Genomic DNA, 20,506 nt, shown 5'->3' on the forward strand with positions numbered 1-20,506 from the left:
ATCAATAATTATTTGCTAAGATATTTACCCCAGCAACATAATTACTTTCTTGTTTAGCTTGTGTTTGTGTGACAGACATAAGAAGCAAAAAGAAAATAATAGTGTCCACCATTATCTATATACATGGATCGGTAAATGGTTAGATTGCTTACCCAGCAGACACCCACAATGCTTGCTGTGTATTGATCTGTATACAAAACTCGAGCTATCAACATATCATTTTTCAGCCACAATTCCTGTGAATTATGAACAAAAGTATTTGCCCTTGCCTCAACAAAGAATTAGTTGAGTTGATCCCAGTTCAACAGTCAGCAAGTCTAAATCTATTGTGCGAATCAAAATGAGCGAATGATCTTTTAGATGTAGAGCGAAATAAAGTTTGAGAATTAACATTAAATGGCATCATCCAAAGAATCTAATAAAAAGCAAATTTAAAAGCACAAGAACTGAAATATGTAATGAACGACAAATTATTGCCAAAAATTGCATGGAAATATTTGTCTCCATCAAGGAGCTAAAATATAATAATGCCCGCAAACAATTTTGCCAACTTATGAGACAAACATCAGTAGAAGATTACACAAAGGTTGTGAAACAAAGTATGTTTAATGGATAAACCAAGCAATCAATAACATATTTGGTTTAAAAACCTCACGATGGGTAATACAGTTAAAAGTTAAGGTCAAACTCCCGTACGATCTTTCTTCATGGGAGTCATCTCTCTCTCTCTCTCTCTCTCTCTCTTGTTTCCTTTTCTTTAATATAAAAATTGGTATACGAGAAAAAAATCCCATAGTTCTTTTTTAAAGAAATATGTAATCATAACAAGACAAGGACAGATGCTCATGAAACACCACCTCTTATCTTCGACGTTTTGACTCTTTTCTCATCTCTGCCACATAGCTCTCCATGTTTCCTTTAACCCACAAACGTTTCTGGACAAGGTTACTCATCGTAGATTCATCTAGACAAGTAACAGCAGTTAAGATGTGTTAGTGGCGATGAAAAAGATTGATTTTGCAGTGAACTATGTGAATTTAGGGGAAGAATGCCTTTCGGGCATAATACTAGATCAAGTTCACTTGTCCAAATCATGAATAATCTAAAGCAATTTGCCAAAAGTTTGTACATATTTATAGATCAATAACATATTTCTTTGATCCTCCACAGTTTTAGAATTTAGTCCGAGACTTGAAATTAGTACTGAAAATAAAATACATGTGATTATAGTTGCATGCATCTTTCAATCTGACCCTTTAGGGGCAATCTGTAGCAATGTCTGCAAACAAAGCTGTGAGCTCACTGCTTTGACATCAATTGATGGCAACAAAGATAAGTCTCAACAGCAGCTTCTAAAACACATAGTAAGAGCCCACTTAACTTCGATAATGCAATGAAAGAATGATTTGAGAATCAACTAAAAGACTTTTATCCAGAACTCAGCTCATTTTTCACACATATGATAGGAATATTTAACTTGAGTAACCATATACTTCTTGAGAAAGCTATTTATTATATCAAAAGCCATATGACAAGGTGAATGTCCACAAGTGCTCAACTGAAAGCGGTGGAGACTAACAATAAATCTAGTGTCTTTCTGAAAAAGTGGAGAACAAAAGAAGAAGCAAAAAGGAAAGCAAAATTGAAATAATTTACATGGGAAGATTATGGCAATATTGGATTTGGTTAGCCAACAATCATATCCATGCTCATAGTAGGACTTTTACCATCCTATGGCCTAGACATATAGAAAGATGGCTACAGTAATGGGTAGCGATGTTAGGATAAATTCCTTCCCCCAATAAGTTCCTTGTGAAATACAGCATTTGATTACGAAAATATTATTGAACCTTTAGACCAAGGTTCACCGTACAGAGCTGTACCGCTCGGTATGGGTGGTATGTACTAGTCCAAAAGGGTACCGATATGAGGACTACCCTATACTGGGCGGTACCTATTACATGACCCCATATCGGGTGATACGGGGTTTGTATCGATTGGTAATGATCGAAATTCGATCGTTACCGATCAAGGGTTGAGATTGCACTATTTCAAATGGTCAATTTGACTGTTAGAACCATAGGAAACCGTTTAAACCCTTTCCTCTCCTCTTTTTCAACCCATTTCACTCTTCTAATTTTTCAACTCTCTTAACTCTTTCTTACTCACACCTCTCTCTCATCCAAGAGGATCCTTTACTTGATGAGGCGGGAGATCCTCCACATCCTTCGCGTTTTATCACCGAGACAATAGAAGAAAATGAAACATATCCCAAGCAAGAGGAAGATCCCCCCCCGGTCAGAATGTGGCAGTTGGAGTCGGAAAACATCAAGTCAGACTGCTCGAGGAACTAGAGATACCCAACCACCACAGTGTTCCGCCTAACGTGGAAAGGCAAAGGCTAAGGGAAGGCAGTAGCATCAGTCGCACTATTGGAAAGAATCGAGTCGGGTGACAGGACACTTTCTCAATCACATTCAACAACCTGTTCGGTCCAAAGATATGGCAGCAACGTGGATAGCAATGCCTTGACCGATGAAGGCGACGACGCTGGGGAGTTGATGGTCCCATCTACACAATTTAAGAGTGGTGCATGGACCGAGAAGCAGTATTTTACACGTCACCCAAGATTCAAATCATGGAGCTCAACATGTTACTAGTCAAGTTTATACACGGAAAGGGAAGGGGAAGGCAGTGGAGCCTACACGACGTAGACACAGTACGAAGCTCATTGTATTCACAATCGTCATATTATGAAGAATCTTACGGCCAACAGTAGTACGGTGATAGTTGGTCATACTTCTTCGAGCAATAGTACAATTATCGATTTTATGATATGGAGCAACAGATCAGTGGCAAGAGTAGAAGTTTTGACATTCTCCATGCTTTGCACGAATACAAGCCACAATCGTCCTTGCCTCAGGAGCCGTCTCGAACACATGTGGTTCAGAATGATCACACTACGACCATCACCACATTGATGCACTAATGACATACTGTCACGGACAAACTTTGAAACAGGGTGTTTGATGTAATGCTTATGTATGTCCGTGTCGTTTGGCATGTTCATGCCTTGTACAGCAGGTAGAGGGGCGGCCGAAGGCTTAATAGTCCCATGTTAGTTGGGTTGGTGGCCTCTTTAGGCTTGTAAATAAAGGTTGTGTCATGTGGACACGTTCGAGAGCTTTTTGGTCTGTAATGGACCATTTTACCCTTTGTTGTGCCACTGTTCAGAGCTTGTAAAGTCTGTTTGTAATTTGCTTTGTCTATGAAGTGTTTTTCGGACATGTTTGCTTGTGGATCCCGTTTGAGGCGTTCTCTTTAACCCGTTCTCTCTTTTGTTGGTCCTAAGGGACAATGGGAGGCTTCGGGGAGGCTGACCTTTGCGGACGGACGCGCAAGGGTGCCGCACGACTTAGGCAAAACCAGCTAAGTTCGTGTCATATGGTATCAGAGCGGGACAAGCACTCATAGAAACACTTGACATGCAAACGTGGGGGACCTAGCGGGGCTGCATTGAGGGCAGTCAGCACACGCGCGACCGTTTGAGGGAAAACGGGCATGGAGATGTAGGGAAAAGAGTCGCTCAGAGGAGCGGGCATCTAACATTGGCATTCAGAGGAATGGCCAACCCTTCGCGCAAGAGGCACCACGAGAACAGGCAAGCTTGGAAGAATGTGGAGCGCACAAAGGTTGGGATGGCTGAGTTTGAGCTACGGCTCAACGTTGACAACTTTACTTGATGGTGCTCAAGGCAAGCGAGGAGTTTGGCAAAGGACGAGACCATGCAAAGTGGAATGAGTTGCTCAGCGACCGAAAGAGTTGTGCAAAGCTCACAGAGGTGAGGGGAATTGCTAACTCGAAGAATTCGGTACTCATGCATGGGCTTGTATACGGACGATGGATAGTTCGTGGCCATCCCAAGGCGGTCGAGACTCGACGCCATGGAGCATTGAAACTTTCTCTTCGGCATGCGAAGGATACGTCCAGAGGAGGCTGAAGTGTGCAACGAGTTCAGCATGTTGCTAGGCCTTGAGGGGTGCAGCGGTGGCTGTATTGACGTGGAGGCGCAATCTAGCAAGTGCGTTTGCAAGAGGCAGAACAATGCACAGTTTGTTCAGCAGATCGGAGTAGTCTAAGGGGATGGTGGTCTCCGAAACGAAGAGAGATGTTGCTCCAACGGGACAGTTATCCAGGAGGGATAAGTCTCGGCTCTCCAGAGGGAGAATCATGTGAGACGGACTTCACATGTTGAGGAGGAGTACCTCACAAACAACAACTCCACGAAGCTCAATGGACCGAGCAAGCAGCGAGGAGTTGTCACATGATCTCGCTCGAGAGAATGCATGGGTGGATGCATTGCGAGATCAAGTGGGGGAGCGACCTGAAGCAACTTAAATGAAGGCACACTTAGAGTCGATATGGAGATCAGACTCAAGGGAGGGCTGACCCGTGGAATGGTGGGCGCGAGGGCCACCATCGACTCAATGCAAAAACGAGGAGCGGAGCAACTTGGGTGTAACTTGGCGAAGTACCCAAGCCGCATGAAGGGAGCCAGCAGAGAAGTTGGAACATGGAGCAGAAGCACAGTGCTTTCCTTAGACAGAGGTCAAAGACATGAACTCTTGTAGAGGCAAGAGTAGGATCATGTTGTTCCATGGGTCCTTCGTTCTGACGGAGCGGACTCATCTTGCATGGTGCCAAAGACGAAGGGAGCTTCTGGGCACATGCACCTTATCTCGGAGGAGCATTTGATGGAGGAACTAAGGCGACTCAATTTGCGGAGGCGAAGTTGGGTTCAGAAGGCCTTAGCACGGGGCAAGAGGACGCAGAGGCGGGTACTCTTGAAGAATATGCCACAGTGTTGCCATTCAAAGTTGCCGTGAAGGAAGCGGTGCGCAGCGGAGATTGTGCTGGTAGGGGCAAAGGCCCAGGATCCAGGCAATGGTGCACAAATTACAGCGAAGTCGGTGGACTTCGGGAGCTACTAGGCGACGGACTGTCCTAGAGCGGTGCTTCATCTAGGTGTGACCCAAGAGTGGGTGGATGAAGGTCGATTGCCAAAGGAGCGAACAAAATCGAAGGTGGAGGAGACCCTACGATGTATTGGCAGAGGCCACACATGGAGGGTTCACAATTCGAGTTTATTCCACAAGGATCAGAATGCAATTGAGATGTCACCAGGAGGCGACATGGTGCAGCGGATCGTGGTGGAACAGTTCGTGGCAATGCGACACACACGACATAGTCCCGGGAGGGACTGGATCATATGGAGGTATGATCGGGAGCTACTGGGAGCTCCACTTCGGTGAACAACACGACGGCAAGAAGGGCTATGGATTCAAGGAGTGAAGGCCATGGTACCGCAGAGGCGGGTCTTCCGTGCGTGCATCGAATTTTGCATCGGATGAAAACCTTGGTCATCAGCATATGGGGGCTGGGTTCCACCAAGGGAAAAGTTCGAATGCAAGTACCAGTGAGTTCCATGGGAGGAACTTGATCATGCGGAGGTATGATCGAAGCAGCTGGAGAGTTGGACTGCTTCAGAGCTAATATTCGCTTAAGGGAGCCCGACAAGTCAGAGGACAAGGTCGAGTAAGCGAACGTTGCTACCAAGGAAGCTAAGGAGAACAGAATCGGTGCAAACTCTACAACGTGATGGCAGAGGCCAGGCATGGGAGTTGCAGTCTGTCTTTCCATCGACCAAACAGACTGCTTAGAGAACACAGAGGTGTTAAAGCAGGGGGTCGAAAGGGGCGAGGAAGCGATGACGAATCCAGAGGGACTTAGCTACCCAAAATCAAGCAATCAGTTAGAATGGAGGTGGACTCGGAGGAGTGTCACGGAGGCATATCTACTGATTGTGAAGAAAAGGGATGGAGATGCGAGGCGACGGATAGTAGTGCCATGGGCATGGCAGCGCCATGGTACCGCAGAGGCGGGACTTCCGTGAAAGTCATTGATCCCTTGCTCTCACGGAGGGAGAGCACTTGGTCGTGAAAGGGGCCGAGGAGGTGGAGCATGCAGAGGCAATCTCCAAGTACCGAGACAAGGCTGAAGGGCAGAGGCCGAGGAACTTCGTAAGACCGGTGTCAACAAGTTTCTCATCAAGATAGCCGTAAGTAAAGGACTTCGGGTCATGCAAGAGTGCACGACCAAGGAACGAAGCAAGCAGTACGCGGTGCTGTACCTTTGCTACTCAGTGGAGTAGGCGGCAGGGTTGATGGAGAAGACGGTACAATCCCAGAGGCGACCTCATCTATCAGAGAATTACTCCAAGTTGGGGTGAAAACTTCCTGCATTCCAGAAGTTCAATGGCATTGAGAAGGTGAATCACAGTAGCTAACTCAACGCAAGGAGTGCAAACACTTCAAGTGCTTCAGAAGTGTGAGCAAAGAGCAGGCGAAGGCCAGTAACCAGCTCGATGCATGAAGTACAACCTCGAGGAGGCGGGCGAAGTCAAGTAACCTTTGCCTTCTCAACTCTTAAGAGAATGGGCGAAACCGAGTACCCCAGTTCTCTTATCTATCTAGCAGAGGAGCTCTGCACAAGTTCAAAGACCCTTCGAAGATAATGGAAGACAATAGTTGTCAAATCCTCACCAACGGTGATCAGTGCTACTGAGAGTAGATTGTCCGCCTCATTTCCCAACGAAATGCCAATCGAAAGCGGAAGTGATGCGAACCTACTTGGATGTGACAACTAACTGAAAGAAGAGTCAATGAGCAGATGTTGTGGAGGAAGGACCCAAAACTTCAGAAGTTTGCGAGACGATGCTCGTTAAAGCTCCAACAAGCATCCACCCAGTTCAAGCAGCATGTGGAATTTTGAGAGACTGGCGCAGTAAGGATGGTCTTTTCCTTCATTTTGGTGGATCCGCAGGAATCAACGAGGATCAACACAACTCAGCCAATCCCACACCAGAGTCAGAGTCATTGGCGAGTTGAAGCAGCATGGCGGATCAAAGGTTCGACTACTCAGAAACAGCAGTGGAGAGCAGTTGGGAGCCAGGAGGCGCATTGCAGCTGGAGCAGAAGATTGAAGACTCAGCAAAGGCGAAGAGTTGCAGTGTTCACAAAGGCTTCGATGAGGACGTCGAAGGGATAAGTGGGGGAGAATGTCACGGACAAACTTTGAAACAGGGTGTTTGATGTAATGCTTATGTATGTCCGTGTCGTTTGGCATGTTCATGCCTTGTACAGCGGGTAGAGAGGCGGCCGAAGGCTTAATAGTCCCATGTTAGTTGGGTTGGTGGCCTCTTTAGGCTTGTAAATAAAGGTTGTGTCATGTGGACACGTTCGAGAGCTTTTCGGTCTGTAATGGACCATTTTACCCTTTGTTGTGCCACTGTTCAGAGCTTGTAAAGTCTGTTTGTAATTTGCTTTGTCTATGAAGTGTTTTTCGGACATGTTTGCTTGTGGATCCCGTTTGAGGCGTTCTCTTTAACCCGTTCTCTCTTTTGTTGGTCCTAAGGGACAATGGGAGGCTTCGGGGAGGCTGACCTTTGCGGACGGACGCGCAAGGGTGCCGCACGACTTAGGCAAAACCAGCTAAGTTCGTGTCAATACGGTATTTCAATATACTATGTCGTGATATCAATTTCAGAATTGGATCCGACAAATATATCAAATTGATATACATATATATAGGATCGAGGACCCTGATCCATTGCCCATGGAGTCCCATCATTCTTATTTATGGTAGAACCAAATATATCTATCGATTGATTATTTGATTCATTTGAATCTTAAAATTCAAATTGTTTAAAAATAATCTAACAATTCAAATTATTTCTTTGTAGATAATTTAATATTAACGGAAGAACGGTCTGAAACATACCACAAAGCTACTCCTCAAAATTTGAAAAAGATATATGTTACTGTTCTTTCCTAAGTTAAATTATTTTTACTAAATTTATAATTATTTTCAACTTAAAAACCATAATCTAATCTTTTTTTATTTTTCAGGAATTTTAGAGCTATTTTTGGTAATTTTATCGTGCTATCGGCATGCCCCGATGTACTAACATATGGTACGTCAATACACCTCGGTACGTACTGTACGAATGGTTGGTCAGTACACCAATATGGATCGATATGACGACCCTTGCTTTAGACTAGAGGATACATTGAGATCCTTTTTATGCAAGATCATCAATTGCTTCTAAATATAGCTCAGTGCTAATTTCTAATCAAATAAATAGCTCAAGCCGATGATCTAAAGCATAGAAGACAGTCACACTAATACAATAACAACAACAAAGTCGTAAGTCTTAACTATTTGGGATCAGTTAAATAGATCTTTTGTCACCATTGAGATCCGTAAAAAATCATATGTTTAGTTAAATTTAAAATATTTAGATATTTATTTATAGTTTCAATTAAAGTCTTTTTAGTTCTTCCTCTATCTCTCTCGATACCATTAACATTAATCATTTCAACTCTTCTAACTATCGTCTTTGTATGTCTCTTAAGCGCATGTCAATATCATCTTAAATGATTTTATCTCATATTATCCTCTATCGAAACGATACCTAGTTGTCCACGAATAAAGAGAGGTGAACTAATGCACAAGACTTCTCCCAATGCATGATACTAATGGATTTTACACAAACTAAACCTAATTAGCTTCTATTGATATAATTTCCTATAGTCCTATCCAATTATTTACTTCTCATATTTTAGTTGATTAGCTTGTTATTCTTCCAAATACACATACTGTCCTTTTCCTAGGTGTGACTTTAGAACAAGCAAAAATCGCATTGGTGAACAATGCAGACCTTAGAAACACTAGAAAAGTTGGATATGCTAAAAGTACACTGGACCTAATGCGATAAGTAATATTTTAGTAAAGAGCTAGCTAAAATATTACCAATATTTCTCCATGCATCAGAAGTTATTTTGAGGCAACTTTGTGTCAAATAACAAGCATCATCCCATGAGTATGGTAGTTTCTTGATCTGATATCTCCAAAACCAACAGGATCGCCAAATCAACAACTGAAAATTATTCAGAAAAAAATCTCATATTCATGGTAATCAGGTTCCACAAGAATATATTGAAAAGCGAAGAAGTAATGAAGTTAAAGAAGTTCAAAAAAAACATTTATGTGTATGTACTTTCCAAAATAGACCTACAAACCTTGCCTAATGTGTAAGGCAGAAGTACAAATTGGACACCGATGAGATTCCATAACGAAGGTTTCTCAGCTCCCTGAATATGCAATTCAAGTTCATTGCTAAGCTTCTCTTCCACCGTCCTGGCATGATTGAATTACAAAGTTAAAATTGTAGTTAGTGGTAAAATAAAAAGATTAACATACTCATACACGTATATATGTAGAAGCCATGGAAAGGAAGGAATAGATTAGAAACTAAAAGAAACACTGAATAGAAAGAAGAAAAAGGCCACTCAACTTAAAGAAACACCATTTTTATCAGACAATTATTATATCTTATGATAGATTCAAGACAAGACATATTTAAGTATATAGACTGCCAGCATTTTACTCAAAGAAATAATTCTCGTGGAAAGGAAAAACAAACAAACCTATAGTGTAGGATCCCGTTGGATCTTTACTTAATGCATCATTAGATCTCCTATTTTAATTTAGTTGCTCTCCAAGATTCTAGATATAATGAACCTAAACACATTCTCAGAGTAAAACATTTTTCTAACGAGATTTATGGTAACTTGAAAGGCTTTTTACCAAGATAAGATAGAATTCGATCTAACACAGCCAATAATATAGACAACATTTACAAAAAAAAACTTCTGAACTAACCAACTTGACAGAAAAATACAGAACTGATTCGATAAAATCTCTCTCTCTAGACGTACACTGATCCTTCTCTCTCATCCTTCTTACTGCCATTCTCCCCGTCATCTCTCTCAAATTTTCGTTTTTAGTTACACTAAGCAATAACCAGACATCTTTCTTTATTCAATCATGCATCCAAAGTTAGTTGTTGACAATATGCTCTATCTTCATAACCCCAAGGCAGCAATACACCAAATTCTAGTGAACAAAATTCCTAGTTCTGATTGAAAAATCCTAATAAGGTTATAAATTTCAAAGCTTTTGTAGTAAAATCCACTTTCAGATCATCATATGTGCTATTATATCGATGCAATCTAAACATGGACCAGGCTCCTATCCTTAATACCAAAAGGCACAACCTTAGCTAATGATCACCTAACATTAGATGATATTATACCAAAACATGTGTATTCTTGACTGGTATTTCTAAAGTGAGAACAGATTAAATTTGTACAATCCAATTTCTTATATAATGGACAGTTCAAATCTAGTTATAGTAATAGAGAAAAAGAAGACCATGCATAGTGATTCAAACCAAAGCCTTTGCTTGGAAAAGACCTTGTAAGCAAGCACTTGATTAAGTGCTTTAGGGCAATGACAATGGCCATTTGTGTGATTAATATGTTGATGTAATAGATTGAGAGCTAAAGGTACATTGTTCAAATTCAAAACTAAGTTCAATTTGTAATGCTAATGCAGCTGCCTAACTAATGAAGAATGTCGAAAAATTATTGCCAAAATAAGTCAAACGAGAAAATAGTAATAAGAGAACATTTTGATCACGCTTCCACTTAAAAAAGAAAAGGGACCATATAGAAGTTTTAACTATCTAAGTTCAATTTGTAATGCTAATGCAGCTGCCTAACTAATGAAGAATGTCGAAAAATTATTGCCAAAATAAGTCAAACGAGAAAATAGTAATAAGAGAATATTTTGATCACGCTTCCACTTAAAAAAGAAAAGGGACCGTATAGAAGTTTTAACTATCTTGCACAACATTTTGCTATCTACCATAGGATGTAGCAACAACAAAGACATTTTCTCTATAATTTTCTTATCAATGCTAGGTTTTAGTGAAAATTTAGTGTGCACAAAATCACAAGTTGTAGACAATATAAATCTCATGATCCTGCCAGCAAAATATAATGCAGGTTACAGGAGTGCATATTAGAATTCCTGTTTTCTATTGGAGACAGAAGCCATAACCTGATATCTAAAACAAATTAAAAGGACTTTATTTTGGAAACAGTAATGATAAGATGTAATAGTTGCAAACCTACATCAAAGAAGTCCATCCAAACTACCTTACAATTAATAGCATTATCTTAACTGTAAGAACAGAGAAAACCTTGATAAATATACTCTTACTTATCAATTTGTTTTAGACCCTTCTTCTTATTTGTTACACCTCCAGATCGCTCAAGTTCAAGTGCCTTCAACCTATTTTTGTAAGCTGGTGTTTTCTTGACCATTGTAACTGCCTGCATTAACATTAAGGACAATGATTATCCAGAAAGCACACAGTAAACAATTGATACAGAGCCAACATTAACTAGTATAAGTGAAAATTGGTGACTATTTCCTCTTTGTCTTTCAACATGGAGGAACTCCAAAATAAAGGACACAAACAAATGTTTATTGAGCACAAGTACTTCTACTGAGCACCATCAGGTTCGCTTGATTAATGAAATATCTCCCCAAGAGCTTAAACACATAAGTCAACATTGCAAGACAGCACATCATGGTTTAACATGATGGTGCCCCGCTTCAATATCAGATTGATGCATGTATGGTAGGACCCTGATTATATTCTGAAGGTAATGAAGGGACCACATGAAGACTGGTAAAAAGATAGTGGCCAGATGACAAGAGAATCTTTTTGCAAAACACAGGATAACTATAGTTACTAAACCATAAAAGAGTGAAAGGCAAGGGGCAAAAACTATGGTAAAAATACAGCAGTCAAAAAACTCAACATTTTTAATAGTAAGAAGTCACATCTTTCTCAGACAGGTAGCCATTTGAGGCATCTTCTTTAGGTCATGGTATGCAATTTCGAATAGTACCGCCCGGTACGAGCGGTACATACCGGTTCGACGGCATATCAGTACGCGGACCGCCCGCTACCGGACGGGCAGTGCTACAGCATTACACTGTAGCATTGCTACAGTGCTACAGTGAAAGAAAATCGCTCGGTAAGCCCTGGTGTACCGTTCGGTATGCCCTGGTGTACTGCTCGGCATGCCGGTACCGTACCGTACCGAGCCAACCTCGAAACACTGGTATGGTACGATAACAATTTTACTACTAAAATAATATAAGGATTTTATCTTATATTATATCTGCTCAACCTTACCTAACTTCTTAAAAAATAAGGGCTCTACAAACTTTCACTCCTAGGTTGGCATGCATCAGGATATTTCCATCATTTAAACACAGGAGAAAGAACATTGATATCCAAGCGGAGTAACAGATACATGTCATCTTGATGCATGTTTTTCTTGATTTACAATCACAGTACAAGGCACAATGTAATAAGATAGTATTATAGTTTATACTTTGAACAATAGCAGGAAAAAAAAAATTATCAATTGTGCACGAAATAAAGAGAATAAACTATAAAAGTAAGTGGCCCGAGCAAAAAGGAGCAGGATGGTTAGCAACTGGGCATATTGCTTGCATCTTTCTCATGAAGAGCTACAAAATCCTCACGATACCTGTGTATACCTGGTCCATTGATTTAGATATTGCAAAGCTGAAACAACCAGAAGAAGACCCACCAAGACTGCTCGAGGATCCTATCATTTATTGAAAATGTAGAATGATTGATAACCTGACTCCACTATCAGATCATTGTAAAAGAAATATCAAGTTGACAAAATATTGAATAAGTTTGGGCGAATTTGAAATATCCTTACTGTTTTATGACCATAATATGCATGGTAGTACCGAGCAGTATTATAGAAGACCTGTATAGAAAAGAATACTTAGTAATGCATGCAAATTAAAAGAAAAGATAGCAAAAATATTGCCAGCGTTGTAAGTGTTAAATCAAATAAGTTGCACATATATGTTTAAACTTCAACAATGGGACCTGCATCAGCTTAAAATAAACATGTATAGTGTCTCATCAATCAACCCCACAAAGCCATTTATCAAAAGAACAGAAAGAGAAAAACAATACATTTGTGCAAGAACCTCCTCACTAAAACGAAAAATGAAGGAAAGCAAGACAAGAACTTCCCAAACATCATCACCTTTACTTCACATCTGATACATGTCCAGTTTATTCCTATATCAAAATAAATGTAACTATATATACCAAGGTCCGCAATACTGTACCGTACCGGAGTTTCGACCTGGGCACGGTATCGGTACGGTACGGTATACTGAGCGGTACACCCAGGTGTACCGCTCGGTATATTTAGGCGTGCCGAGCACTGTAACACTGTAGCAGTGCTACAGTGCTACAGTGTCGGAACGGTAACAGATGGTCCGCGTACCGGAAGCCTGTCGGACCGGTACATACCGCCCGTACCGGGCGGTACGGTCCGGTACTGCAGACCATGATATATACAATGCAACTATATTATACAGAAACTTATATCTTGATCATTGTCTTAGAGTCCATGAACCATGCATGTCAAGGGTTTGGCTATTTCTATGCTTAATCCAACTTATTTCAATTACAACTTAATTCCAATTTTGACAATCAATTGCCTCCAAAAAATTAAATCTTACAAGTTTCTGAAAGGGTGACTACCATAGACATAAACCGTATCAGATGGTATTGCAAACCTTGAACATTAGGACTAGTAATTGTCAATTCTCAAGGTAGTCAAACTAATATGGAACCAACAGAGATGGGTCTACCAATTTCAAAAGGAACTAAGGACCAAGCAATGAATTAAACAATTACCTAATGCCCGCATTTGAGGAACATGAAAAAAGGGAAATAATTCAAGCATTGTTACAAAATAAAATACCAGGTGAGAAAAAAATTATATGATAATTGAAAGAATTCAATTCTAACATGTTATTTGACAAACGAAACAAAGAAAGCCTCCAACAGCTTTGGAATATGCAACATGAGACGCTAAGACTAGAAAGGTTTACTTTCATTTCTGAACTTCAAAGAAGTCATCAAGATTAAACTTCGAAGGCAAAGTATAACATTCAACATTTTCATATACCAGTTGGACTGATATGTACAACCAGTATATACCAATCCGACCAAGGATATGTACAGGAGCATATGGCTAGGCATCCATCAATTTCAATTTTTATTTTGATTTTCAATGATACAGGGCATGGTTGATATATCATTTCGTATACATACCAATATCATATTGGCTGGACAAGATGTTGAAACTGGTACCAAATCGAGATTTTAAACCTTAAATCAAATATTGATAGAAGAAAAACAAATTCTATGCAGAAATTAATCATTATGTGTTACATGGTACCTAGATGATATAGTCACGATTCACGTGTTGGTGACTAAGGAAGAAAACAACAAATAAGATTCTTATACAGGATTATCTTTTTGTCTTCATGTCATAGAATAGAGAAGACAAAACTAAATTACCGCTTTGGCATTTCATCTTTCTATAGAATATAAAAACCTTTTCATAAAAGCAAAAGAGATGTGCCTAGTCCCCAACTCTTAAGCACCTTGTAAGGTATTTCACCATTTTTTATGCATATATAATATCAAATTGTTGATAATAGATTTGTTTATATGGATTTAACAATATCATTAAACATAGAATGGTCATGTAACATTATGGGTCATCATGTAACAGAAATGCATTCAGATATTGAAGGAAACAATTCAAAAGAAAGGATCACAAAAGAGAACAAAGTTGACAACTCATCAATTAGCAAGGTGTGGGAGATAAAATATCAAATGAGGAACAGGGTAATTATAATGTTCTCTTCACTCTCAAATCTAACAATAACAAAATCATCAACCTGAACTAACCATAAAACATATTAGTCTCTAAGATTGTGCCACATAATTACCACAAAAGGGACTAACTAACAATTAAAAGATACATAATAAAGGGCTAGCCATTAACATGATCATGCGACAGCATCTCCTAAGAGAGGTTCCAGTATTAAAAAAGGAAAGAAAATTTCAAGACAATGTTACATAGATCCCATACAATCTAACAACAGTAAAACATTTGTCATTCAAATATCTGATTAACAAACTTATCAAAACATTTCCGTCAAAATATGGGACTAGATAAAAAATACAAGTCAAGATTGAGAAACAAGTTTAGAGAGAGAGAGAGAGAGAGAGAGAGAGAGAATAAATATAAAAGGAAACCCAATTCTAACTTGGAGAAACCTATCTGAATATAAACTAAAACTTTTAAAAAATGTCATTGTCCGGGAGTGTTTCATTTTTGTATTATCTTGTATGCGCAAAAGAAAAATGAACAAATAAACAGCATGAAAAAAGAATGAATAAATAAACAGCAGGAAAGAATATGTAACAATGATACTAACATCACTAAGATAAAAGAAAAGTAACTGGTACAAGTAATCAATATTACCTCTTCAGGATGTGCAATTGCATAATCATATTGCTCCCTTGTAGCTTCATCTTTTAAAATCTGGAATAGTATATGAATTATATATCAACAAATTTAGCATTTGTAGATCAATAAAAGAACTTGAAATTCTTGTGCAACTTTGTAAGTGACAGCTATTGATTACAACAACTCAAGACTAGAAGAAAAGCATCTCGCTTCACAAACCATAGCTAGTGAAAATGTATTTGTGAAACAATTTGATCCATTTAGCAAAACGAAAAAATTATGCAGGAATTAAAAAAAAAACATTCATCAAACATTATGTATAAAAAATCAGTCATGATCTTTTGGGACATTGACCAGAACAGAACCAACTAAAAGCTGAAACTCAGCTCACCTGATGTCCAACCAATCTCGGCAGTCTATTAAGTTCCGGCCTACACTATTGAGTTCTACTTATTCTTCAGTGATCTCAAAATTTTTCATATCGGACATGGAAAGTTCAAGGGGAAAAAAGGAGAAAAGAATTAAAGAAACTGATCCATATAATCCTCATGATTTGATCTGGTAGGAATTCAAATCCTAGAATCAACTCTAGTTTCAAAAGGATTAAAATTGGTTTCTCAAACCTAGAAAGTCAAAAGTTGTAAAACTATTTGAAGGTCACTTTACAGTACAATCATTTCTTAGTTTAGCTTACAGACACTAACACACTTGTAAATTTAGTAAATTAAATTTTCCTTCTTAGAATAGTGCATCTATGATACTAAAGCATAAGCTAAACAAGCCGCATTTTGGTCATTAACTTCACCAGTAAACTATAATTTGCAATGCTTTTACATTCAGTATTTATCTTAATAAAAAATCTACCGATTGAAGGGAAAATGAACTTTAAGAAAACCAGATATGTGCTGTACGACATACCACACAAGTGGAATATTCAGGTGGCTAAATATACTATTAAATACCAACTGGAACTATAAGGGAAAAAGCAGGGAGAAAGATATAGACCTTAGCGAAGGTTTCCTTTAGCAACCAATGGGATGAGCACCATGGCATAAAGAAATGTTGGCCATCTAAACCAAAACAATACAAGATGTATACACATCCACCGCGCAGAGAAAACTTTGCTAGATGAAGCAGGATGTTTATGAGTCCATTTTCTTTTTGGATTTCTAGTCGTAAGAAATTCGAGCAAGAACCATATCAATAACCCTCGCTAAAGAACACTGCCTAGCTAGTTTTTTTTTTTATTCTGGACATGAAAAATCAAAATAGATCGTCTAAATTCAAACATAAACTTCGTACCAAGGAACAAGAACGAGAGTGATTCCCAATGACGGAAAGATCAGTGGTATCTCACCTCATACGCATTCGCAATTTTCACGAAAAGCTTTCTTGACTCGGGGTCAGGGTTCTTATCAGGATGACTGAAAAATACAATGACAGAGGCATCTATCAGCAAACGGAGTTATCACAAAGAAATCAACAGATGTGAGTTATAAAGTGAACTCAATTCGTCACCGTACTATTTAAGGGAGAGCTTGTAGTAAGCTTTCTTGATCTCCGACGCGTTGGAGCTCTGAGAAACCCTAGCGAACGAAAGAGAGGAGGAGATCAAAAGAGGGATCTAAGGAAATGAAGAGAAAAGGGGAAGGGTATTCGTTCATTCACCCGAGGAGATCGTAGCAGTCGTCCTCATCGCAGTAGATAGAACGGCAAATTGGGAGTTGGAGGAGGAGAAGGCAACAGAAGAAAAGGAAAGGGGGAGAGGAGAGACAACGGAGTACCGGAGAAACCATCATCAAACCCCCTCTCCGGAGATGCGAGGTGGAACGAGGTGGAGGTGTAGGACGAGGCTCTCCCGCACCGATCAGGTAGCAACCGGGACCGGATCGTCGTCAGCTGCGGGTATTGTCAACTTTAGGTTGACCGTAGTTACATTCATATGCAATTAAAAATCCGAAAAATATATTCATAGTTTTAAGATATATGGCGAATTTTCGAAAAATATTTTTTAATATATTAAAAATATTTTTATTCATCAAAATAGTACGATAAGACTGTTAGAGAATTAATATTTATATTGTCTGGACCGATCGATAGAGTGACTTGATATAAGATTTGTATTGTCAGTAATGATGTCTTTGAACGGACTTAAATAATATTTTTTATATCTTCATAAAAATATCATAAAATGATTTAAAAATAAAATAAATTAACTCAAAATTTAATAAAAATAATTTATATAAAAAATATGATATTATCATTTTTAGTTTGGGAATAAGTACAGTTAGGATCAAGAACGACACTAAGAGGGGGGTGAATTAGTACAGTGTAAAATTCTTCGATTCTCGTATAAAATATTTTGTACATTCGATGAAAATCGAATCGGAAGGATAGCAACTTGAAACGTATAAGAGCGTAAGCAAGACGAGGAGGAGAAGTAGTTTGTAATGAAATGAATTGCAGTTTAAGTAAATTGCACTAATGAAAAGTAAACCAGAATTTAGAGTGGTTCGGTCAATGTGACCTATATCCACTTTCAGATTCCTCCTCCGATGAGGTCTCTGGCATCCACTAAAGGCCTTCTTTTAAGTGAAGACCGAACACCTCTTTACAGCACATTCTCCTTTTCTCGGGTTTAGGAGATGAACCCTTACAAGTCTCACTCCTCTTTCTTGGATGGTTACAATGCTAAGAGATGAAAGGAGGAGAACTCTAACTTTTACAACACTTTAAGACTCAAGAACTCAAGATTATGCTAATAGGTTTCATGCCCTTTCATGCAAAAAAGGGTGACGTTTTTATAAGCCTCAATGGCTTCAAAAATGGAGCCAAAAAGTATCTAATCCCGGATTTCCGGGGATACCTGACACTGGGTGGTACCACTGCCTAACAGAGCTCGGAGATCGAGCTCTGGCGGTACCACCGCTGGCAACAATAATTGTCGGCAATACCACCGCCCAGATTTCCTAGGGCACTGCTTTCCAGGAGGTGCCACCGTCGGCCAATAATTTAGGGGCTGAATTGGGTGCTCAATTCAGCCCAATTCAATCATGTTAAGGGCCCAATTGGCCCCTAATTAAGTTAGTGGGATTACCTCAAAATCCTAACTTAATTTATACTCTAACTACGACAATTAAGAAATGTTTACTGCACTTCTTGTTCCGATGCGTCAATTGCTCTTCCGGCGTACTTTCGACGAACATCCGACGAACTCTCGGTAATGCTCCGACGGACTCTCGGCAAGCTCCTGGACTTTGTGACGATCTTCTTGACGAATTCCGACAAGCTTCTATGGCAAGCTCCTGGACTTCTCAGTTAGTTCTTGTAGAGCTTTCGACGAACGTCCGGACTTCCGTTGATCTCTCGAAGTCCCAATGAGATCTTGATCATGACTCCGGCATAACACTTGCTTTATATCTTACTGTCATCGTAGTTAATCATGCACACTTTTTTCGACATATAGATTAGATCAAACAAATAACAATTGACTTCATTATCAAAATCTGAGATTCAATAATAACAATAAGAATAAAGATCTTATATAATTTTTAAATAAACTATTAATATTTTAGTACTATAACTAAGAAATTATATTCATTATCTTAAAATGGAGGGTCACTGCTGACTTATCAAGATATTTTCATGAAATATGATAAATCGATTATATGGATCTTGTCAAAATAGTGTCCTGAGGAGCAAAATGCTCTCACTAACAGCCACCGATTAATGTTAGGTTTTTTTTTTGTAAAAAATCAATTAATCTAGATCAGTTCATTTGTCAGATCAGTTCAGTACTCATCTAAATCCAACTGTCTGAAAATAATCAAGAACAATATAAGCCCAACTGAAAATAGTGACAGATTAAAAGAAAGAACCAAATGCAAGATGAAAACCAGAGAAGGGAACGACAGAGGAGCTGTTAGAGAAAGAATCAGATAATGTTATGAGAAAGCATTCGATTTTTCTTTTAAAAACATCCTAAAAATAAGAAAACAACTTCACTTAATGATATTACGGTTAATATAAATAAAAAAACCACGGTTCCGTCAATGATTTTTTTGTTATTTGTTTGGAATTTAATAATTTCATCTTTCCAAGTATCATTGAATAGAGTGATAGAAGTTTGCTTTTTCCGCTTTGTAGTTTCGTCACTCCAATTGTTATTAGTAGGTGTGACTATGAAAAATATCATTAATATCTTAATTAGTTGATCAATTTGATATAGTCAAAATTTAAATATAAGGTATTTTTAATGTGAAAACATTTAAGTATCATCTACATGAAGATTAAGATAAAAAAAATTATCTGTATTAGGGATGTGTTTTTATACATGATCATAAAGAATGAAATATTTTAAGATGATAAAATATTTTATAAAATATTTCACGAGGATAAAATATTTTATAAAATATTCGAGTGAAAGGTAACCTAAATTTCACGTAACGTACAAGTTGAATGATGATTAACTGATACTGTATTTTCTATCACTTTCTTTTCAGATATACCATATATACTGAACTAAGAGAGTAAAAATAATCTCAATCCGATTCCATATCGAGATAGCGACCTTTATGAGATTGGAACAATAAAAGAGAAGAATTAATCATAAAACGAGGAAGAGCAGCGGTCAAAAGAGGACCTACCTCAAGTGGTGAGAGGGATTCTTCATTAGTTTTATTTTTCTAGTTTTTATGCTCACATATGCATGCAAAGTGGACCTTACATAAATAAAATTAAAACTAAAATAACCTTATAATCATATTACATAAAGTGTCAAGTAACATAACCTTAAAAATAAATGATATTATTAAAACTAATATATATATTAATTACCTCATAATCATATTTATCCTTTGAAGTAATGTTTTAAATTTATTATTAAATACACGAGAATAATTAAAATTTAATACGAAATAAATAAAAAATAGAACTCAAATTAAAGTTCATACCGTGTATTTCATCCTATAACCAATCTTAAAATTTTGATGAAATATTCAATTTATTTTCGAAATAGATTAAAAAATAAATAAAGATTGATTTAGTGATTAATATTAGAATGTTGAAATTATGTATATTTTTATTTATATTATTATTATTATAAATATATATTATATATAAAAATAATAATAATATAA

General features: G+C 38.2%; 1 protein-coding gene across 1 annotated transcript; it reads right to left on the reverse strand.

Annotated features, from left to right (window-relative positions):
- Positions 1-587: 587 nt before the first annotated feature.
- Positions 588-17,290, reverse strand: LOC135626692 (dnaJ protein ERDJ7-like). Its single transcript, XM_065132203.1, has 10 exons — positions 17,037-17,290; positions 16,892-16,954; positions 16,726-16,792; positions 15,384-15,443; positions 12,738-12,788; positions 12,537-12,617; positions 11,188-11,300; positions 9,141-9,258; positions 8,872-8,998; positions 588-964 (listed from the first exon to the last, which is right to left on the reverse strand). The coding sequence occupies exons 1-10, from the start codon at positions 17,165-17,167 to the stop codon at positions 861-863; spliced, it is 915 nt and encodes a 304-aa protein (XP_064988275.1). The 5' UTR covers positions 17,168-17,290; the 3' UTR covers positions 588-860.
- Between the last annotated feature and the right edge of the window lie 3,216 nt (positions 17,291-20,506).

The sequence above is a fragment of the Musa acuminata genome, chromosome BXJ2-11 (assembly GCF_036884655.1).
Source record: "Musa acuminata AAA Group cultivar baxijiao chromosome BXJ2-11, Cavendish_Baxijiao_AAA, whole genome shotgun sequence".
Taxonomy (NCBI): domain Eukaryota; kingdom Viridiplantae; phylum Streptophyta; class Magnoliopsida; order Zingiberales; family Musaceae; genus Musa; species Musa acuminata.

Coding starts and splice junctions, on each gene's coding strand:
- LOC135626692 (XM_065132203.1), bottom strand. CDS start 17,167: ATGATGGTTTCTCCGGTACTCCGTTGTCTCTCCTCTCCCCCTTTCCTT. Junction 16,793..16,891: donor TACAAGCTCTCCCTTAAATA/GTACGGTGACGA, acceptor TGTATTTTTCAG/TCATCCTGATAAGAACCCTG. Junction 11,301..12,536: donor AATGGACCAGGTATACACAG/GTATCGTGAGGA, acceptor ATGTTAATGCAG/GCAGTTACAATGGTCAAGAA.